The 23515-nt window shown below is 48.7% G+C and overlaps 1 protein-coding gene across 1 annotated transcript in view; it reads left to right on the top strand.

Annotated features, from left to right (window-relative positions):
* Window positions 1–19305, top strand: part of KCNK3 (potassium two pore domain channel subfamily K member 3) — a 99317-nt gene extending 80012 nt beyond the window's left edge. Inside the window, exon 2 of the mRNA XM_028725279.2 lies at window positions 17817–19305. Within this exon, the coding sequence (XP_028581112.1) occupies window positions 17817–18724 (908 nt within the window). The 3' untranslated portion in view covers window positions 18725–19305. The remainder of the gene's footprint in view (window positions 1–17816) is intronic.
* The last annotated feature ends 4210 nt before the right edge of the window (window positions 19306–23515 follow it).

Consider the following 23515-nt stretch of genomic DNA (forward strand, 5'->3'; position numbering starts at 1 on the left):
TGCATTGTTGTACTGGGTCATCGTGTTGCCTTGGATATTACTGATAATTGTTTACAACACAGGGGTTTAATTGTTTGGTTGCTACATGGAAGTTGGGGAAAGCTTGCTTTCTCCTGCTCCAGAGGGTAGGACTCGAACCCATGACTTCAAGTGATGAGAAAGGAGTTTCCGACTAAACATAGGGGAAAACTCTCTGATGGCAAGAGCTGTTCAGCAGTGGAATGGACTCCCATGAGAGGTGATGGACTCTCCTTCCTTGAAGGTATTTAAGCAGAGTTTGGATGCCATGGGTACTTTAACTGAAATTCCTCCATGACAGCTCTTACTGTCAGAAAGCTTTTCCGTATGATCAGAGGCAGTAATGCTGGCCAGCATGGGTAGCTCCATTGGTTGAAGCATGGTGCTGTTACTAGTAAGGTTGCCGGTTCAAATCCCCATATGGGACAGCTGCCTAGTCCTGCATTCCTGGACTAGATTATCCTCTGGGTCCCTTCCAAGGTTATGATTCTAAGAGTCTGGATCCCAGTTCCTGGGAATCGCAAGCTGGCAGAGTGTTGCTTTTTGGATTCAGGCGTCTGATTGGCCCCTGAGAGAATGAGGGGCTGGTCTAGATGGGCCTGATCCTGCTGTGGGGCTCACCTTATGTCCTTGTTGTTGTTTAGTCGTGTCCACCTCTTCGTGACCCCCTGGACCAGAGCACGCCAGGGACTCCTGTCTTCCACTGCCTCCCAAAGTTTGGTCAAACTCATGCTGGTAGCTTCGAGAACACTGTCCCACCATCTCGTCCTCTGTCGTTCCCTTCTCCTTGTGCCCTCCATCTTTCCCAACATCAGGGTCTTTTCCAGGGAGTCTTCTCTTCTCATGAGGTGGCCAAAGTCTTGGAGCCTCAGCTTCAGGATCTGTCCTTCCAGTGAGCACTCAGGGCTGATTTCCTTCAGAATGGAGAGGTTGGATCTTCTTGCAGTCCATGGGACTCTCAAGAGTCTCCTCCAGCACCACAATTCAAAAGCATCCATTCTTTGGCAATCAGCCTTCTTGATGGTCCAGCTCTCATTTCCATACATCATTACTGGGAAAACCATAGCTTTTACTATACGGACCTTTGTTGGCAAGCTGATATCTCTGCCTTTTAAGATGCTGTCTAGGTTTGTCATTGCTTTTCTCCCAAGGAGCAGGAGTCTTTTAATTTCGTGACTGCTGTCACCATCTGCAGTGATCATGGAGCCCAAGAAAGTAAAATCTCTCGCTGCCACCATTTCTTCCCCTTCTATTGCAGCGTCCACCATGGAGCTCTCACACAGAGGACTCCATTTCCTCACCAGCCACCAAGCTGAGACCTGCTGAGCTTTCAGGAAGGGGAACAGGAAAACTAGGGAGCTCCCCATGTCATATGGGGGTGCATGGCTGGGAATGGCTGAAAAGCCCTCTCCCAGAGCGCAGGGTTCATGCCTGAAGCAGGATTTCAATTAATCTCCATCTGGCCTGGCCCAAACCACATGTTAAATTATGTTAAAAGGGCTTATTCCTTATATTTCCTGGGGGATTATCTGCATCTGTGTCTAATGGAATCGGCCAGCTCAGCAAAGAGCTTGTGGAGCATCTCCATCCCCATAGCTATTTTGAAACCTAGGGACATAGCCTTACTGGGAGAAGAGCCTCCCCACATGGAGGGCACACGGATTTATTTGGGGGGGGGGACCCACATTCAGGATCTCTGGTGCATCATGACCATATAGTTCGCCCTTGTAGATTGCAGCAGCTGGGACTGTTTAGCTCTGAAACTCCCTTTCTAAATTGTACCAATGGTATGTGGTTCTCAGCACTGGGAATTGTATAGGTTAGAGGTCACCAATGTCCTTATCATAGCATCTTGGAGTTGTAGAATTGGAAGGGACCCCAAGCCAAGTCATCTAGTCCAAGGCAGGAATCCCAGTTGAAGAATCCCGAAATGGTGAACACCCAACCTCTGCTTAAAAGCCTCCACAAAGGAGAGTCCACCACTTTCCAAGGAAGTCTGTTCCACCACCAAGCAGCTCTTACCGTCTTCCTAACGTTTTGTAGGAACCTCTTGCTTGCTTGCTCCATCTTCCATGTAAGAGCCCTTGAGATATTTGGCTATCTCCTCTTAGTCTTGCATTTCCCATATCCTTGTCTTGTTAACATGCTTCTTAAATTATGGCACCCAGAATTGGACACAGTATTCAAGGTGTGGTCTGACCAAGGCAGAATAAGATTGTCTTCCATGAACACGGTCTTAACAGTGAGTCCATAAGTGACTGTGGAGGCCAATTCTGGATCCACACGTCCTTCCACAGTTGGGACATTGGTTTCTGGGCAGGAGTTGATCACAGTGAAGGGTTGCCAAGCGTGCCTTCCTCTTAGCAAGTTTCTCCCTTTCGTCCTGAGTTCAAAACCCATGATACCTTTGGTAAAGGCTGTTCTCCAACTGGAGCACTCGCAAAACAGTGTTTCCCAGTTGTCATTAAAAAAGAATTTGCCTTGAGATAGTCTTTAAACCTCTTTTGTTGACCACCAGCATTACGCTTATCATTTTTAAGTTCAGAATAGAGTAGTTGTTTTGGAAGACGATCATCAGGCATCCAAACAACATGACCAGTCCAACGAAGTTGATTGACTCATGTTAAGCTTGTGGTCCACCAAGACCTCTAGATCCTTTTCACACGTACCACTGGTAAGCCAGGTGTCCCCCATCTTATGTTTGTGCAGCTGGTGAGACAGGCGTCTCTCCCAACCTGCCCTTGAGATGCCATCAGAAATAAAACCTGAGACCTTTGCATGCAGGGCAGAAGGTTTACCCTTGAGCTAGAGAGTCCTTCCCCAAAGTGCATAGGTCAGCCATTCCCGCAAGGACGGGGTGTGCCCATGTGTGACGAAAATAGGGACAGTGTCCCTGGGGAGTGCAAACGCACTATGCATAGAGTCATACCTCATGTTACGTTTGCTTCAGGTTGAACATTTTCAGGTTGTGTCCTGCAGTGACCCAGAAGTACCAGAAAGGGTTACTTCTGGGTTTTGCCTCTCGCGCATGTGCAGACACACAAAATGACGTCACTCGCATGCGCAGAAGCGGCGAATTGCGACCTGCAGGCACTCAGACACGGGTTGTGTTCTACTCATGTTGTGAACGGGCCTCCGGAACGGATCCCGTTCGCAACCAGAGGTACCGCTGTACTCACTTCTCTCCCAATTGGAGGCCATGTTAACTCAGCTGGGGGAGAATTTGTATTTTGCTTGCCAGCGCATTGAAGGCACATCAGGAAACAAACAGAAAGCCAATGCAATTGATGCAGGACCCGTGTGATGTAGTAAGCAAAGCTCACTCCAGAAAGCAATCTCCAGAAAGCAATGAAGAGCGCATGGCGGTAATCTAAGCGAGAGGCAATTCAGGCATGTATCCTGGCAGTAAGATCAGCTGCAAATGAGAGCAATTATTGAAATCTCTTGATTTGTGGAGAGGGGGGGATGGGGGAAGACAGACGGTGGTGCCGATGATTAAATGGGCTGCCTTTTGCTCAGGCAAAACATCTGTAGGAATTTCAAGGCCCAGCAAAATAACCCTGGTCTGTTCAGCAGAACCGTCAGGAGTAGGGTTTGCACAACTCTTGACTCGCCCACAATGGAGAACCTACGGCAAATTGATCCTAGATCATCCCACTTGGTGTCAATGTCAATGACTGTATTATCAGGAACAAATAATTAGGGGATTGAGTTGCTGTGATTCAGGGAAAGGGAAAGTTAAGCAGCAGAAATGTTTTTCCCTGGGGCTCTTCGAAGGAAACGAATCTAGCCTGAGGCTGGCACAGGCTCCCTCTTGAGGTCCTCTTAGGTAGCTTCCTGATGACTGGTTTATTGAATGTTCATAGCATTGTAGAGCTGGAGGGAACCCAAGGGTCATCTAAACCAACCCTCTGCAATGCATTCATCCTGGTTTGTTTGCAGGGGGGGTCAGACCAGGGCTTTCCCCCCAGCTGGAACTTGCCAGAAATCAGTTCCAGCACCTCTCAGATGGGCGCCGTTGCCATTCCAAGAGAATGAGGGAGGTGTTCATGGTGAGTTTGGCCACCTCTTTTTCTAGAAAAAAAGCTGCGTTAGACAACATTAAGGCACAAAATTATTCCACACTTTCCAGTGAACTTCCCCTCCTATCTCTTTGTGGAAGAAAGTCTTTTCTTTGGTCAAATCTTTTTTATTAAGTTTTACATAGCAGATTTACATTCAAACATTAAACATCAACATCGACATTAAGGATTGTCTGAATCCTTCAACTCCCTTCCGCCCTTCCATGGTTACCACTATCAATCGTTAACCAACTGTTTCTCTTATTTTTCTTAAATAATCCATTTTTGCCATGATTTTTAGTACAAGCGTTACTCACATCCTGCCCAAGTTTTTAGTTGTTTACAGTGTTCTCTTAAATACATTATAATTCCCCCCACATTCCCTCTTAAAGTTCTTCTCTTCCTGGTTCCCGATTTTCCAGTCCATTTCGCCATTTCGCCATCATCAACCATTCATCTCTGGTCTTTTTTCCATCTCTGGGCCAGTAGTATCCGCACTACTGTCAATTATGTACATAAATAATCGTTTCTGCTCCCTTTATGGTGGAAAGTCTAATCTTTTGGAGAGACGAGTTGGTTGCACGAGACCTTCAAATCCGTTTTGATTCTGCAACCTGGAATTTGCTTGAAATTCACTCAGAAATCATGAAAGCCCAGAAGTACCCCTAATCTTTGTTACCCTGCAAACCACAGGAACACCTTTTTATCTTTGTCGTGCTACCCTGCTGAGCCACTGATGTCCCTGCTGCTGCCACCATCATCACCACATTTCTCTCTCTCTCTCTGAGGTCGTATTATCCTCTTAAGGCTTTAGAACCATCTGTAATTATGCCTTGCAACTCCGGGGCAAGTTGAAAGCTGATTTTACTGCCCAGAAATCAGCCCAGTTTTCATTTTCATCGCTGCTGAGATCAGTCAACGAGGAATTTTCCCATCATCCACTTGGGAAGATCCAAGAGGGTCAGTAGACAGGCCACCACCTTTGGGGGCTCGGCAAGCATCTTTGGAGCCCTCAAGTGGGAACCAGTTGCATTTTGAGGGGACCAGCAAAGATGGCTGCTGAGAGGAGGATCATGGGTAATTCTTTGGTCACAGATGATGAGGGCAATGCTGACAGTGGGGGCCTCTTAACTTTCACTTTTCTTAGGAAGATAATAATAATAATAATAATGTCTTTATTGTCATTACCCCCTCTCGGGGACAACGAAAGATCTCTGTTTTGGAGCCCATTTTTGTCTTTGTGAAAAGGTCTGCTTGTCCAAATTAGAGGAGAAGGGAACAAACGAATTCACTTGGAGTAAATCTGGCAAGGGACGCCCGAATGCCAATGTGTGGGAATGTTCAGGGATGCAGGAGAGGATATATTGTCTGATTATAGCCTTTCCAACTTGTGTTAACAAGCTCACAATTTAGCAGAGTAACATTCCCCTTTTTAAACTCACAGAGGATGCGTTTGCTCAGGCTCGCTAAAGCCTCTATAATAACTGTTCTGGTGTTTTCCCCTTATTCCCTCATAAAAGATAAGACACGACACAGTCTTCTATAAAAGTATTAAAAGAGTTTACTCACTTTCTGTTCACAATCGGATCCCAGAAGGCAGACTTAGCTTAGAAAAGTAACATACACCTAGAAACTATCTCATAAGGAGACAGTCTCTTTGGCTAAGCAGATGTTGCTTCTTCAATGCATGTAGTCATAGAGAGAGAGATGGCTGCCCTGCCCTGTGCTTTTGTCATTACCTGCACAGGTGAGGCCACGCCCACCTCTAGTCCCATGCAGAGGAAGTCTGTCCCAGCCCAGAAGGAAACAGGAAGTTGACCTGCTGGCTGGACAAACATTCCTCCCCATGTGTAAACATGTTCACTCTAGGAATGTTGTACTTGACTGCTCTTGTGTTTCACATCCCACACAATGGCCCACAAAACTCCTTCCCAACATGTGCTCATCAAGGTAACATTCGGTTACTCCTTTCCTGACAGAGATGCTGGAGTAACCATTCTCACAGCCTGGTGAGGATGCAGGCTGTTCTTATTTTATCTGTAAGCTACCTTGATGCCCTGTCAGCTGAAAAGGCAAGGCATAGATTCATCATCATCATCATCATCATCATCATCACAATGAACTTCTCCCTCGTTCTCTTGGAATGGCTATGGTACCCATCTGAGAGGTGCCAGAACTTAGTTCCGGCGAGGTCCAGCTGAAAAAAAGGGGGATTTGTCCAGCCCTCTTTTAAACCCATCCAGGTTGGTGGTCATCACTCCCTCTTGTGGCAAGGAGTTCCGCAGTTGAACTCCATGCGCTGCGCAGAAGAAGAACTCCCTTTTGCCTGCCTCGAATCTTCCAACGCTCATCTTCCCTGGATGCCCCAAAGTTCTAACGTGACGAGAGATGGAGAAACACTTTTCTTCCTCCCCTTTCTCCATGCCATGCATAATTCAGGACTCCGTGCATAAATATGTCAAGAGTCTCTGCCAAGAAAACTTGAATTCTGCGCCGTTTATGCATTATTTATCAAAATGGCACCCGCCGGCTTGTTTCTCGCACACGTGCCGAGGGAATAGAGGTGGGAAGTGTCCCACTTTTGCAAAAGATAGTCCTCTACTTGAAGAATTGCCCGCTACGAGTCTTGGGGAAAGGTACACAGGGGCCTTGGATTGGCCAGGGAACAGGGAGCAGCAGGGTGGACCAGCACAGACCTCTGAGGCCAGAGTTCTGGCTACAGTCTCTTGTTCGCCAGATGGTGGGATCATGTTGTTTAGTTGTTTAGTCGTGTCCGCCTCTTGGTGACCCCCTGGACCAGAGCACGCCAGGCACTTCTGTCTTCCACTGCCTCCCGCAGTTTGGTCAAACTCATGCTGGTAGCTTCGAGAACACTGTCCCACCATCTTGTCCTCTGTCGTCCCCTTCTCCTTGTGCCCTCCATCTTTCCCAACATCAGGGTCTTTTCCAGGGAGTCCATCTCATTTTTTACCACATCCAACTTACCCAGGTTCATGATTCTTACATTCCAGGTTCCTATGCAATATTTTTCTTTACAGCATTGGACTTTCCTTTCGCTTCCAGGCATAACCGCAACTGAGCGTCCTTTCGGCTTTGGCCCAGCCACTTCATCAGCTCTGAATCTACTTGTACTTGTCCTCCGCTCTTCCCCAGTAGCATGTTGGACGCCTTCCGACCTGAGGGGCTCATCTTCCAGCGTCATAACTTTTATATGCCTGTTGTCTTTGTCCATAGAGTTTTCTTGGCAGGGATACTGGAGTGGCTTGCCGGTTCCTGCTCCAGGTGGATCACGTTTGGTCAAAACTCTCCACTATGACCTGTTCATCTTGGGTGGCCCTGCACGGCGTAGCTCATAGCGCCTTTGAGTTATTCAAGCCCCTTCACCACGGCAAGGCAGTGATCCATGAAGGGGGGGTGGGATCATAGAATTGTAAAATTGGGAGAGATCCCCAAAGGCCATCTAGTTCAACCTCCTTGCAATTCAGGAATGACAGCTAAAGAATAATGCCTACAAGATATAATAATAATAATAATAATAGTAGTAGTAGTAGTAGTAGTAGTAGTAGAGTGGTACCTCCAGTTGCGAAGGGGATCCGTTCCGGAGGTCCGGCCAGATCCCGAGGTTTTCACAACTGGAGAGACCGCTTCTGCGCATGTGTGCATGGCAAAAACCCGGAAGTATATTTCCGGGTTTGCCGCTTACGTATCCTGAAATTTACATAAGCGGAGGGATATGTAAGCGGAGGTACGACTGTAGTAGTAGTAGTAGTAGTAGTAGTAGTAGTAGTAGTAATAATAATAATAATAATAATAATAATTTATTATTTATACCCCGCCCATCTGGCTGGGTTTCCCCAGCCACTCTGGGCGGCTTCCAACAGAATATTAAAATACAGTAGTCTGTTAAACATTAAAAGCTTCCCTAAAGAGGGCTGCCTTCAGATGTCTTCTAAAAGTCTGGTAGTTGTTGTTCTACCGAGAAGGCCCTCCGCCTGGTTCCCTGTAACTTGGCTTCTCGCAGTGAGGGAACCGCCAGAAGGCCCTCGGAGCTGGACCTCAGTGTCCGGGCAGAACGATGGGGGTGGAGACGCTCCTTCAGGTATACTGGACCGAGGCCGTTTAGGTTGGCCAATCAAGCTCTGTTTAGAAACCTCCACTGACAGCGAATCCACCACCTTCTGAGGGAGTCCTTTCCATGGACAGCTCTGACCACCAGAAAGTCCTTGCTAATGTTTAGCCGGAATCTCATTTCTTGCAACTAGAAGCTAGTGGTTCATGTCCCAGCCTCTGGAGTAGCAGAAAGCAAGCTTGTTCCCTCTTCATTGTGGACAGCCTTTCAGATGTTTGAAGATGGCTGTCATATTTCCTCTCAGTATCCTTCAGGCTAAACTATTGCAGATATTAATATTGCACAGTCTGAAGTGACTGGATGCATAAAAACCGAGTCCTTTTGGAATGAAGCATTGTTCGGACCCATTAGAAATTTTTCAAAATTCTACCTGCAGAACTTTCTTGGGAAACAGAACAAAAACATCAAAGATACACACAAATTATCCATGCAATTTATTTTTAATCTTTGTTGGAAGCTGCCCAGAGTGGCTGGGGAAACCCAGCCAGATGGGTGGGGTACAAATAAAATATTGTTATTATTGTTGTTGTTGTTGTTTAGTCGTTTAGTCATGTCCGCCTCTTCGTGACCCCCTGGACCAGAGCACGCCAGGCACTCCTGTCTTCCACTGCCTCCCGCAGTTTGGTCGAACTCATGCTGGTAGCTTCGAGAACACTCTCCCACCATCTCGTCCTCTGTCATCCCCTTCTCTTTGTGCCATCCATCTTTCCCAACATCAGGGTCTTTTCTCTTCTCCTGAGGTGGCCAAAGTCTTGGAGCCTCAGCTTCAGGATCTGTCCTTCCAGGGAGCACTCAGGGCTGATTTCCTTCAGGATGGAGAGGTTGGATCTTCTTGCAGTCCATGGGACTCTCAAGAGTCTCCTCCGGCACCAGAATTCAAAAGCATCCATTCTTCAGCGATCAGCCTTCTTTATGGTCCAGCTCTCACTTCCATACATCACTACATCATTTTTTTAAGGGGATGTAAATAATATATTTAATATCTCCTTTATCTGCTCTCTTAAATGCATGACCTGCCAGCTTTATCGGATAAAGATGCTTGTGAGTTTCTTTTGCTTTTTGAGAGTTTGTGGCTAATTCCCTCCTCATGTTCCTATGTAAATAAGTCAAAGGGTTTTTGTGTGCAAATAACAGAGAAGGGCTGCTCAGATATACTTATTGGTCCAAGAAATGGGTGCAAGATTATTCGAGATGATCCTGAGAAATATACCCCTCCTGTGGATGGTTGTGCTTGACTTGGATGGGTTTGAAGAACTGGCCTGACATACATAATGGTCTTGGGCAATAATTTTTTTTGCTGCCTCAGTTCTCCATCTGTTATAATACCTCTTAGTATTATAGTTAAAATGCTTCTTAAGATTGCTGAGAAGGTAGTTGAAAACACACACACCATATTTTTAATTTAAATTAAATTACAATGATGTGTCTGGATAGCTCAGTTGGCTAGAGCATGGTGCAGATCTGATCTCCGTATGGGACAACTGCATATTCCTGCATTGCAGGGGGTTGGACTAGATGATCCTTGGGGTCCCTTATAACTCTACAATTCTCTCTAAACTTGGGACCTGTTTACCTGTGAGATCATTTAACCCTACATGCACCAACACAACCTCTTTAATTGGGGAACCTCTTCGATCGGTGCCATTCCACATTTGCAAGAACTCAGTTGTTCAGTGTGGCAGCACCTGCAACTTTGGGAGATTGCCCAGAGTAGTTGAGCTTTTTGTAGGGAGGAATGCCAAAAATCGCCCGCCCGCATGTCCTGCACTGCTGCTTGCATGCGTCGCAATAGCTGCTTGTCACCTGTCCCATCACAGGCACAAGCCGCCAATCGCCTGCCCAATTAACGCAGCGACAGCCAATCAACACCACCCCTTGTCGCAGCCACCAATAACACGCCCAATAGCTGCTGACAATCTCCGGGTCGCGGCAACAGCCAATCAAACGTCACCCCTATGCACTATCCGTGTATAGGACGACCCCAAATTTCTAAGCTTATTTTTAAATTATAAACCCTCGTCTAATACAAGGAAAGGTATGGTAATTGTTCTTGACATCCGCCTGTCTTGGGAGACAAGGGAAGAGTGTGCCTTTGTGGGCAGAGTCAAACCACTGGGAGGTTGCAGCACCAGTTGTGGCTGTAGAGACCGATGCAGGAGAGACATGTTTCGTTGCAGCCGGGGCAGAGGAAGGCTTCTGGCTGTACTGCTGAAGATGCGCCATGGCATTTCTTCTCTCTGCGCTCCTGCAATTTTTTCTTAAGTGATCATTTTATGGCTTTATCATTTTTGTGAACTGCTTCAAGGTTGGTTTGTTTTTCTCCTCCTGCAGTCAGTGGTCTATGAAATAAAACAAGCCCATAAATGGTGGCAGCATCCTTTGGCTGGTTTGGGAGTAAGAATGCCTCCTTCTATACAGGTGAAACTCAGAAAATTAGAATATTGTGGAAAAGTTCATTTATTTCAGTACTTCAACTTAAAAGGTGAGACTAATATATGAGATAGACTCATGACATGCAAAGCGAGATATGTCAAGCCTTTATCTGTTATAATTGTGATATTATAGCGTACAGCTGATGAAAACCCCAAATTCACAATCTCAGAAAATTAGAATATTAAATGAAATCAGCAAAACAAGGACTGCAAATAGAGCAGTATTGGAGCTCTGAGAAGTAGAAGCATGCATATGTACTCAGTACTTGGTTTGGGCTCCTTTTGCATCCATTACTGCCTCAATGCGGCGTGGTATGGCTCCTCAAATCTCGTTTCTGATGAGAGCAGCTTTTGCATCTCATTTGGAAACCAAGGACCCAGAGTCTGGAGGAAGAATGGGGAGGCACACAATGCCAGATGCTTGAAGTCCAGTGTGAAGTTTCCGCAGTCTGTGTTGATTTGGGGAGCCATGTCATCACAATATTCTAATTTTCCGAGTTTCACCTGTATAAACCACTCTCCTGTGCCAGAAGGTCTTATGAGTTGATGCTCTTTGATTCCTGGACAGAGATTCGCCAGCTGTGAAGAATTGTGGCTGTGTGTTTTCTTCCGATGTGCAACTGGACTGCACCCAAGAGATTGCCACAGTTCCAAATGTGCTGTGTTGATCTCAAAGTTTTCTCATCCCCTCCCCCAGCTCATTATCCGAGTCCACAACTCGACTTAAGTTCAAGCCCGGCTCGTCATGGGTTAACTGCCAGCGAGCTCTTCCCACTAGCCCTCTCTTCCCCACTACAAAGGGCCAGGGCCGGATTGAGGTTGGATGTGGCCCTCAGCTCCTGAAGGGAATGAGGCCCTTTCTATGTCCAGCTGTCATTTGCCAACAACAATTTGTCTCTGTTTTGTGTTGAATATATGCTCTATGGTCATTTGTGGACCTCATAGGTATCTCAAGCCATTTGCACATGTTGCCCTGCAACCAGTCCATGCAGAATCCAAATCTACAAGAAAGAAGATTCCACCTAAACATTAGGAAGAACTTCCTGACAGTAAGAGCTGTTCGACAGTGGAATTTGCTGCCAAGGAGTGTGGTGGAGTCTCCTTCTTTGGAGGTCTTTAAGCAGAGGCTTGACAACCATATGTCAGGAGTGCTCTGATGGTGTTTCCTGCTTGGCAGGGGGTTGGACTCGATGGCCCTTGTGGTCTCTTCCAACTCTATGATTCTATGATTCTATGAATGTCGGCACCCTATATATAGAAAGGAGCAAACCAGGGATATTTTAGGGAGCAGGATAGCAGGCAGGGCCCATGACTTCCATCTTAGGAGCCTACACAACACAAAACACTGTTGCTGTTTTATTTTATTTGTTTTTTATCTTATATTTTGGAAATATACATCCAATTCATTTCCCTTTAAAAATTTTTGGGGCCCATAAGAGAGTGGGGACCTAAACTAGAGCTTGTTTAAGGTAAAGGGTAAAGGGACCCCTGACCATTAGGTTCACTTGTGGCCGACTCTGGGGTTGTGGCGCTCATCTTGCTTTATTGGCGGAGGGAGCTGGCATACAGCTTCCGGTTCATGTGGCCAGCATGACTAAGCCACTTCTGGTGAACCAGAGCAGCGCACGGAAACGCCGTTTACCTTCCCGCCGGAGTGGTACCTATTTATCTACTTGCACTTTGATGTGCTTTCGAACTGCTAGGTTGGCAGGAGCAGGGACCGAGCAACGGGAGCTCACCCCGTCGCAGGGATTCGAACCGCCGACCTTCTGATTGGCAAGCCCTAGGCTCTGTGGTTTAAACCACAGCACCACCCACATCCCACCCTATATATAGAAAGGAGCAAACCAGTGATATTTGAGGGAGCGGCTAGCAGGCGGGCCCCATGACTTACATCTTAGGAGCCTACACAACACAAAACAGGTTTTATTTTATTTGTTTTTTATCTTATATTTTGGAAATATACATCCATATTTTTTCCCCTTTAGATTTTTTGGGGGTCCCCACATAAATCCGGGACTGCAAAGGGCCAGCAATGGGAAGCGACCTAGCTGTCTAGTTTGTCTCGAAGGCCTGGCTTCTCTTGCCCAGTAGCAACCCAGTAACCCAGCCCAGTAACAACCGTGGCTGCTGAGACTCATGGATATTGTCATTTCCTGCATCCAATTTAACTAGGGATGGAAGGACCTGTCAATTCATGATCTCTCACTTTCTCATTTCCCCCCAGTCTTAAACACAGTCCTCTGCATCTGGTGGCGATTTGTGATTACCAATGAAAATTTGTCAGGATTTCAGTGCAAACCTGTCCTGATAAACACAGATCTATATGCAGCCTTATCATTTTCTGCAAGCCATTTCCCCTATTTTTTTTTTTTGTACGTTATTTGCACTAATACCTTCATTCTTATGCACATGCTCCTGTAATGTTTGCATTTATTGCTTGATTGGAGCACTGCATTGCAAAATTTGGCTAAGTGCGAATTTTGAAAGACGTCGGAGTCTCAATCTGCATATCGCCTTGGAAAGTGTGGATTGGGAAGAGCTGGTTTTGAGCATGTTCTGCATTGGATTTCTCCCCCAATCCTAGATTCAACTGGCTGAAATTTCTGTCTCGTTTGGCTGTTGGACTTCTGTGCCAACACAGAGTGTGCGCAGCAACTGGGGCAAAGAAATAAATATCTTTGCTTAGTTTTATTTCAAATATTTAACAGTCAAATGCTGTAAGCCATCACTCATCACCTGCAGCACAGAAAACATTTGATTAACTTAAACACAGTTTTCAAATAACCAATTACCCTATCACATCCTTTCATTCGGTGCAGAAAGTAAGGTAAAGGTAAAGGGATCCCTGACCATTAGGTCCAGTCGTGACCGACTCTGGGGTTCCAGCGCTCTTCTCGATTTATTGACCGAGGGAGCCGGTGTACAGCTTCCGGGTCATGTGGCCAGCATGACTAAGCCGCTTCTGGCGAACCAGAGCAGCACACGGAAACGCCGTTTACCTTCCCGCCGGAGCGGTACTTATTTATCTACTTGCACTTTGATGTGCTTTTGAACCGCTAGGTTGACAGGAGCAGGGACTGAGCAACGGGAGCTCACCCCGTCGCGGGGATTCGAACTGCCGACCTTCTGATCAGCAAGTCCTGGGCTCTGTGGTTTAACCCACAGCGCCACCCGCGTCCCTTAGAGACTACCTTACACTGCGTTTAAACCCAAAATCACATTTGGATCGAAACTGTTTCTCAGGTGGCTAGTCCTGGTCTTTATAACCCTGTACCTTCTTCCAGAAGGCATAAGCTGAAAGAGATCATTTCCGGGGTGCGCACGATCCGTTTACCTATTTATCTACTTGCATTTTGACGTGCTTTCGAACTGCTAGGTTGGCAGGAGCAGGGACTGAGCAACGGGAGCTCACCCCGTCGCAGGGATTTGAACCGCCGACTTTCTGATCGGCAAGTCCTAGGCTCTGTGGTTTAACCCACAGCGCCACCCGTGTTCCCTGCAGAAAGTAAACTCCCCTTTTAGTTAGTCACATTGTCAAGAGACCACAGGTGTGCTGCCAAGCCTCTGAGTAGCACCATTGACCATCTCAAGAGAAAGAAAAACCCAACACAAACAGGCTTCCAATTTGAAATGGGGTTAGGGGACAGAAGCTGTCATGCAAGCCCCCTGGAAAACCTGACCTTTAAAACTGGAACGAGAGTTTTTGCTTTCCAGTTCCGTACATCCCAGCTGGCAAATCAACCACGCTTTGTGAGGAGAACCAGAAGGTGAAATATCAAGAGCTTTGCCTCCTTCCCTGCAGTGGGTGCTGAAATCAGCAGAGGGGGCTCTCTTTGTAGTTCCTCCATCCTCAGAGGCTCAGGGGTGGTTCTGGTCCAGCAGGATATGGTCTTCTCAGTGGTGGCCCCTAAGCTATGGCACCTTTGTCGTATGGCTTCCAAAGGTTGCAGAAGAAACACCTCTTTACTCTTGACACTGGAGTAGTATGTTCTTAGGACCCGCCTTGTTTTTAGGGTCGAAAGTTGTTTCAGCCGTTGAAAGGCGGTTGGAGGATGGATGGCGGCCAACAGATTGAGCTTGAATCCTGACAAGGCAGAAGTAATATTTTTTGGGGGACAGGGGGCAGGCTGGTGTGGGGGACTCACAGGTCCTGAATGGGGTAACTGTGCCCCTGAAGGACCAGGTGCGCAGCCTGGGAGTCATTCTGGACTCACAGCTGTCCATGGAGGCGCAGGTCAATTCTGTGTCCAGGGCAGCTGTCTACCAGCTCCATCTGGGATGCAGGATGAGACCCTACCTGCCTGCAGACTGTCTTGCCAGAGTGGTGCATGCTCTGGTTATCTCCCACTTGGACTACCGCAATGCGCTCTACGTGGGGCTACCTTTGAAGGTGACCTGGAAACTACAACTAATCCAGAATGCGGCAGCTAGACTGGTGACTGGGAGCGGCCGCCGAGACCATATAACACCGGTCTTGAAAGACCTACATTGGCTCCCAGTACATTTCCGAGCACAATTCAAAGTGTTGGTGCTGACCTTGAAAGCCCTAAACGGCCTCGGCCCAGTATACCTGAAGGAGCGTCTCCACCCCCATTGTTCAGCCAGGATACTGAGGTCTAGTGCCAAGGGTAAGGTTACCAGATTTTTTTCAATGAACTTTTCAACTTCCTACTAAATAGATGGATTTTGTCAGGGGACTGATTAGTAAATCCGGGGAAATGGGGTTGTCTGGTAACCTTAACCAAGGGCCTTCTGGAGTTTCCCTCCCTGTGAGAAGTGAGCTTACAGGGAACCAGGCAGAGGGCCTTCTCGGTGGTGGCGCCCGCCCTGTGGAACGTTCTCCCATCAGATGTCAAGGAAATAAACAACTATCTGACTTTTAGAAGACATCTGTTTAGGGAAGTTTTTAATGTTTAATGTTTTATTGTGCTTTTAATTCTGTTGGGAGTCACCCAGATGGGCAGGATATAGATAATACATTGTTGTCGTTGTTGCTGTTGTTTATTTTTAATGTTGTTTTGTAATGTCAAAGAGATAAACAACTACCTGACATTTAGAAGACATCTGAAGGCAGCCCTGCTCCGGGAAGTTTTTCATGTGTGACATTTTGATGTATATTTAATCTTTGTTGGAAGCAGCCCAGAGTGGCTGGGAAGACCCAGCCAAATGGGTGGGGTACAAATTATTATTATTATTATTATTATTATTATTATTATTATTATTATTATTATTACTATTATTATTATTATTATTATTATTATTATTATTATATGCTGTAATCTGCCCCTAGTGTCAGGCACTGGCTGGATGAAGAGGAATGGTGGAAGAGCCAAGCCAGGGAAAGCAAAGAGGGAGATAATTTGGATTCTGGATCCTAGCAGTGGGAATAGCGGTTTAGGCCCACATCCCAGAGGAGGGGAAGAGCTGGGAAGTGCTGGAGGCTGGGATCTTGGAGAAGGAGAAAGAGGAGGAAACAGGCAGGTGGCCCAGCTCAAGGCAGAGACAGGGATCTGACCTGGCAACTCCACCACAGAGCCACCCTGACAGCTTCTCCTCTGACAGCCGAAAGCCCCCTCCAATCCCAGAACAAGCATAGCTGTCAAGCGTCCCTTATTTGGCGGGACAGTCCCTTATCCCAGCGCCATGTCCCGCTGCTGTCCCTTATTGATGATGTCCCTTAAATAAGCTACTGAAGGTAATGGGGCCCTTTCTATGTCCAGCTGTGCTTTGTCAACAACAAATTGTTGCTGTTTTTTGTGTGTTGAATATATGCTATATGGTAATTTATGGACCTAATAGATATCTAAAGCCATTTGCATGCAACAAAATATGTATTTTATCAAAGTAATTGTTGATGCCTTATTTTGGCTGTTGATCCCTTATTTTCGAGGCTGCTGGTCCCTTATTTTCAAATCTGTAAGTTGACAGCTATGAGAACAAGGCGTCTGAGGCATGTTGCAGAGCAGGGAGCCAGGCAGACACAGAGAGGGTCCCTTGGGAGTTGTGTAGACAGAGTGAAGGGCCGGACACAGAGGGATAAGGAGTGGAGGGGGCAGCGGCGGCGTTACAAGCCAGTCTGGGCAACCGCTTCATCTAGACGGGATCAACCCTGAGAAGTCTCTGTTCTGCTTCCTTAACGGAAAAAACAAACTAATTAATTGTGTTAGCTGGTGTTTCCCTGTCTTTCTCTGATCTGGGAATGACCTGCTCTCCTTGTCAGCTCCCTGACAGTTGGACTTTAAGGTGAAGAGTACAGTGGGCGCTCGGGTTGCGAACGCGATCTGTGCAGGATGCACGTTCGCAACCCGCAGCGTTTGCAATATGCACGGGATGCAATTCGGCGCTTCTGCGCATGCGCAAAGTGTGATTTAGTGCGTCTGTGCATGCGCGACTGCTGAAACCCAGAAGTAACCCATTCCGGTACTTCCGTGTTTCGGCAGTCCGCAACACGAAGAATAGCAACCTGAAGCGGACACAACACGAGGTATGACTGTACTTAACAATAGATAACTAAATATGTGGGTCTGCGGGGGAAGCACACCTCGGGCACTTTGCATAGCCACACCACACTCCGTGACTTTGTTCCCCTCCGATTCCCCCCTCCACCCTTCCAAGTTTCCGTTTGCCCATCCCTTTCTCCTCCCCACACAGCCCCCCATGCCCCATACGGTGAGCCCTACAACAAGGCCAACCCCCCCATGTCCCTGACCCTCCCATTCCCCCCTTTGCCCCCTCACTTTGCTTGAGGTGGGCGCTGCTCCTGCCTGCAGACCTGGTGGTGTGGCTCTGCTGCGTGCCCAGGCTGAAGGGATGGGGTGGCGGCGGCATTGGCGACGGCAACAACATCATCATGGCGATGGAGCCTTGTGGCTTCTCCGGGCTCTTGTACCAGAATCAGGAGCACATGGACCGGAAGAGGAGGACCGTGGCCCAGACACACCACCACCGAGTTTGCAGGCCAGAGCGGCGCCCATCCCGACTCCCCTCCCGTCTCTCCAGCTGCCATTTTGGACGAGGAGGAGGAGGAGCCAACTCCCAGCACGCCTGCCTGCCGGCCAGACGAGGAGGTGGGAGGCCCTTCTCTCCACCTTCCTCCCCGCCAGCGACCGGTCCCCGTAACCCGCGAGGCGCTACTGACCGGGCTTGCCTCTGCTTTGTGTCTTTGTTCCGCAGGGTATGGCCACGCGGCCCCGAGCACCGATGGCGGGAAGGTCTTCTGCATGTTCTACGCCCTGCTGGGGATCCCACTCACCCTGGTCATGTTCCAGAGCCTCGGGGAGAGGATTAACACGCTGGTGAGGTACCTCCTGCACCGGATCAAGAAGTGCCTTGGGATGAGGCGGCCGGAGGTCTCGATGGCCAACATGGTGACCATCGGCTTCTTCTCCTGCATCAGCACCCTCTGCATCGGGGCCGCCGCCTTCTCCTACTATGAAAACTGGACCTTCTTCCAGGCCTACTACTACTGCTTCATCACGCTCACCACCATCGGCTTCGGAGACTATGTGGCCCTGCAGAAGGAGCAGGCCCTGCAGACTCAGCCCCAGTACGTGGCCTTCAGCTTCATCTACATCCTCACCGGCCTGACCGTGATCGGCGCCTTCCTCAACCTGGTGGTGCTGCGCTTCATGACCATGAACGCCGAGGATGAGAAGAGGGATGCCGAGCACCGGGCGCTGCTCAGCCGCAACGGCCAAGCCAGCAGCGTCCACACCACGGACACCACGGCGTCTTCCACGGCCGCCGCACTGGGGGGCGTGGGGGTGGGCGGCGGGGCCGGGGGGCGTGGGGGCCTCCGGAACGTCTATGCCGAGGTCTTGCACTTCCAGTCCATGTGCTCCTGCCTTTGGTACAAGAGCCGGGAGAAGCTGCAGTACTCCATTCCCATGATCATCCCCAGGGACCTCTCCACCTCGGACACCTGCATGGAACAGAGCCACTCGTCGCCGGGGCGGTACCCGGAGACGCCGCCCAACCGGTGCTTCTGCAACGCCCAGCGCTCGGCCATCAGTTCTGTCTCCACGGGCCTGCACAGCCTCTCCGCCTTCCAGGGACTCATGAAGCGGCGCAGCTCGGTCTGAAGGATGGCGAGACCCTCTCCGGGACTGTCCTACATGGCAGAGGAAGGGGAGGAGGAGGAGACCGGTGGGGATGGGGTGGGGAGATAGGCAGGCAGAGACCCCAGGCTGGGAGGAATGGTGCCCACCGTAACCAAGAATTCATGCAGGTGACAATCTAAAGGGAAGGGAAGAGTTGGCAGCTGGGCTGGGCGTCGTGAGCCTAGGAGGACAGAGCAAGAGATGGGTTGGCTCCCTGGGTCACGGGGAAACCGAGTCATGGAGAGCTCAGAGGGGGCTCAGCTGCAGAAAGGGGGGGGTGAGATATGGAGGTCCAGAGGGGTCAGCTGCTTCGAGCCCATTCTTCCCTGGAAGGGAGTCCCGCCGGCCGCACTTCCGAATGCTCCCAGTTGCAGCAGCTCCACAAAAATGTGAAACTTGAAAATCGGGGTGTCCCCCCCATGGGAGGGGGTATGGGATAAAGTGGGGCAGGGTGGGGAGCGGCGGTGGCTATCCTGGCTGAGTGTGATTTATACCTCTGTGTAGACTGATGGAAGGACATAGCATCTCTCCCCACCCCTGGCCAATAAATGGGGGGAAATTAACTTCTGGGTCACCCCACGCCATTCATTTCATTCCCTTCATTTTAGGGGTGAGTTAGCTCCTTTCTCCCCTGTGTGGAGGGGTTTGTGCATCAGATACGGGGCAGGGAACTCTGACCCTAAGTGTGCAAATGTCTTTAGTTACGAATGGTGCGTGTTGGCGCTTGGGTGGCCAAAGGCGGCCACTGATGTGCTGCATCCCATTCATTCAGGGAGATCTCCACTTCAGGGGATGAGGCCGTGCAAAGCAGCTCCTGGGTCGCGCACCTCTGGGCTTGTGTGCTTTCCACAACGTGGATGAACTCACCCCTCCTTGCAGAGAAGACCTTTTATGCAAGAGTACATGAAGCCTGCGAAACACCCAAGTCCTGCTGCACGGGGCTCAGAGCTGTGCCCCATATCTCCCCAGTCTTGACCTACCCCTCCCTCTTTTTGCCCTCAGCCCCTAGAGCTTCCTGTCAAATCCGTCTCTGTTTTGGAGGGCGGTTGCATTGCTCTTTTCCTTAGGCACAGCGCAGGATCATGCCAGCAACGTCCTGACTTGTGGGGGCAAGCTCCGACCCATCACCCCTGCAGCCAAGAGATTCCCACTTTTCTAGGAACGGCTGTTTTCCTGCACAAATGCAGTAGCCATACAAAAGAGTGGTATTTAGCAGGCAAAAATGAACCAGTGAGAAGTCCATTGACCCCACCAGCCAGTTGCTCCTGTTGGAAAACCAGCCACATCTTCGCCATTGATGTTGGCCAATGGCCTTGGAACAAACCCGCAAAGCCACTGGGAGCATGCTAGAACGTTGTGGGATCAGCCAGACCAGTGGCCCCTTCCTCTGCCAACTCAGATCAGAGAAGCATCCAATCAGAGAAGCATTTGATCTGCCCATTTTGGTTTCTCATCTTTTCCAGTTCAGTTCTCCATGATTCCACACCAGTTTGTGATTTCTCTCTCTCTAAAAAAAAGATTAAAGTTCATCGGCATTGGATTCAAATTACGACTCTATGATACTATTTACCTGCCTTATGGGGTGACGTCTGTAGATTCAGGATGTCCCACTTTAAACAGGACAGTTGCACAGGATGTGTCCCCCATCTTATATTACAGTCGTACCTTGGTTGTCAAACGCCTTGGTACTTGTCCGTTTTGGCTCCTGAATGCCGCAAACCCAGAAATGAATGTTCCGGTTTGCGAACATTTTTCGGAAACCGAATGCTCGATGCGGCTTCTGATGGAGTGCAGGAAGTTCCTGTAGCCAATCAGAAGCCATGCCTTGGTTGTTGAACATTTTTGGAAGTCGAATGGACTTCTGGAACGGATTCCGTTTGAGAACCAAGGTACCACTGTCGTTGTTTCAGATGGTGGAAGTTGTGGCATTGGGCGGGCGTTGCAAAGGAGGAGGAGGGGTCCTGGCACTTCTCTTCCATCTCCAACGTCCTAGGTCGGTCCGGGAGAGGACGCCATCTTGCTACTCCCTTTGGGCAGCACAATGTTTGGGGCTGGCCCTAGAGGCCGCTGTTCTTTCTGAGTGATGGTGGTGGTGGAGAACCCCTGTCCCCATTCTCTCCCTTCCCGGGGCAAGTTCCACTGACCTCGCCCTCTGTCCGTGGCCTGCTCTGGAGCTAAGAGCATTAAACTTTCTCCCAAGCATCCGTCGCTTCTCCTTCTGCACATTTGCTGAACATCGGTGTGCAGAGCACTCTGTGTGTGGTGCAGCGGAGAGCATTGGGAGGAAAGTACAGAGAGAGAGAGAATCACAGTCCAACTCTGCTTCCCAAGTAAAACAGGCTCACGCACCAGCGAGCAAATTAGGCTAAGACGGTCTTAGGCGAAAGCTTTTTATATTTCTGCCCATGTGACCCCGGCCGCGGCGGCAGAGGCAACCCGCGAAGCGTCACGTAGGCAAAGGAGGAAGTCGAGGCCGGCTGGGTTGCAGACGAACCCTCTGGGATGCCGCCCTGTGCCCTGTGGCTGGTTCCAGAGCGGCAAAGCGTGGAGGGGGAAGATGGATGGGTCAATGGAGGAGGAAAGATCCCTGGGCTCTTTTCGGAAGGAGGGTGCGGAAACAAATGCATCTTTCTGCATGCATGCGTGTGTGCATGTGTGCAATTCACGGCCACGCTCGATAAAAACCCCTTTTCTGATCCGTCCATTTTGGCAAAGCTGTACAGGCCTCTTAGGAGGCAGAATTAGGCCAGGAAGCATTAAGCGAGCATATTGCTCTCGCCGCTGTCAATCATGCCCATTCCGCGTCGTTAAGCAATAGTGGCTTAACGGGGAGGGGAGGCACTGAGCGAATGAGATCTTCCCTCACGCATTTCATTACCTGGGAGTAAGAAGGGAGGCGAGAAAGCAATATCTGCCAGCTGGCTTAAATGAGCCACAGTTTCTCAAGTTGAGGATTAATTGTCCCTGGAAACCCTGATCCAAGAGGAGCAAAGTCTGGGTTGCAGGATCCCAGGAAGTCAGCAATCCGGTACTGAGAAAAGCCAGGGTTTAGCCCAGCACAGGAACCCTCATGCTACCTAGCAATGGCTGTCCAGGGTTCTGGGGGCGAGTTCCGGACATGCACTCTGCACATGCTCAGATGCACTTCCTTCACAATTCAGATCCAGCGTTGGGAACACAGTGAAGCCCCGGCTCAGGACCTCAAAGATGGCATTTACTGAAACTGAAACATGGTAGGGAGGTCTTGCGCCCCTCCTGTGTCCCTGGCCTTTGAACTCAGGGGTGGCCAACACACTGCTCTCCTGAGAATGCCAGTCTAGAGTTCCAATCATCCCTGGCCAGCCGCTGGGGATTATGGGAGCTGTAGTCATGTAGCATTTTCGCCTATCTGTGTTCTTCCCAGCATTCCTCATTAATTCCTTGCCCTTTTAAGGCAACAATTCACAATGGAGACCTGCATGCACCTGGCAACACGTACCTGGGCCACTGTGAATCTACCTGTTGTGTGAACAACTCCCATGGAGGTCTCTTCCAGCTCCACAATTCAACGATTCTGCGGTTCTAATCCAGGCTTCCTCAACCTCGGCCCTCCAGATGTTTTGAGACTACAATTCCCATCATCGCTGACCACTGGTCCTGCTAGCTAGGGATCATGGGAGTTGCAGGTCAAAAGCATCTGGAGGGCCGAGGTTGAGGAAGCCTGTTCTAATCCCTTGGGAATGCCCCTCTTCATGAGACCCTGAAAATATGAGTGCTCCCAGGGCGACAAAGAGGGCAGTTCCCCCCCTTCCATATGAACTATAATCTCCAGATCCCTATTTTTCATTCAAAAAATCAAGAATAAGTTTCTAGCCTTTGTAGAACCTGAGATAGGAGGCACAATGTACAGGTGCTTTTCTAATTTTTTTGGGGGGGTGTTAGCTTGCTCTCTCTCTTTCTGTGTTTTCCTTTGCCCCCATCCCCTTGGAAAATCCCTGATCGATGCCTGAGAATATCTGTTTTTCTGCAAGAGGCAAGACGAGTTTTTTGTTCTGTCCCAGCAAGGCTCCCCTGATGTGCTTTCATCCATTTCATTTCATTTGTATATTTGTACACCGCTTTTAACTCACCCGAGTCACAAAGCGGCTTACGTACAATAAATAATACCATAGCAGAACACCGCAATTACAACATAAATCATATAAAATAATTAACAAATCATCGGTAAAACAACCTCCTTCAAAAAAGCACTGTTAACAAAACAGCTTAACAAATAGGCTAAACAGCACAACCACGAGAAAAGTCATATTATAAAATTATCCTGAATACCATCAGTTTGCTGCGATTCCTGCATCTCAGGGGCTTGGGCTGGATGACCTTTGAGGGTCCCTTGCAACCAATTTTATGGTTATACTCATAACCCTGCAATATAGTGAACCTCAAATGTGTGTTGATCACTATGGTTCGCTTTGTGGGAATGTTCAGAGAGGCAGGAAAGGATATATTGTTTATTAATATCCTTCCTAACTTGCGCTAGCGAGTTCTATAACTTAGCAGAGTTTCACTTTCCCCTTTTCAAATGCACAACGGGTAGCTGGTTGCAGGCTCGTGTAAGCCTCTCACTATTAGGTTCCTGGTAAGTTACCTTATATCCCTCTTAAAAGAATAAACACGCCACAATCTTGTGTAAAGTAGTTTACTCACATTCTGTTCACAGTTGGATCCCTGAAGGCAGACTTAGTTACAAATATGTACATGTGGATGTACCCCATATTGGGAAAATCCCAGTGTCCT

The sequence above is a fragment of the Podarcis muralis genome, chromosome 3 (genome assembly GCF_964188315.1).
Source record: "Podarcis muralis chromosome 3, rPodMur119.hap1.1, whole genome shotgun sequence".
NCBI classification, from domain to species: Eukaryota; Metazoa; Chordata; class Lepidosauria; order Squamata; family Lacertidae; genus Podarcis; species Podarcis muralis.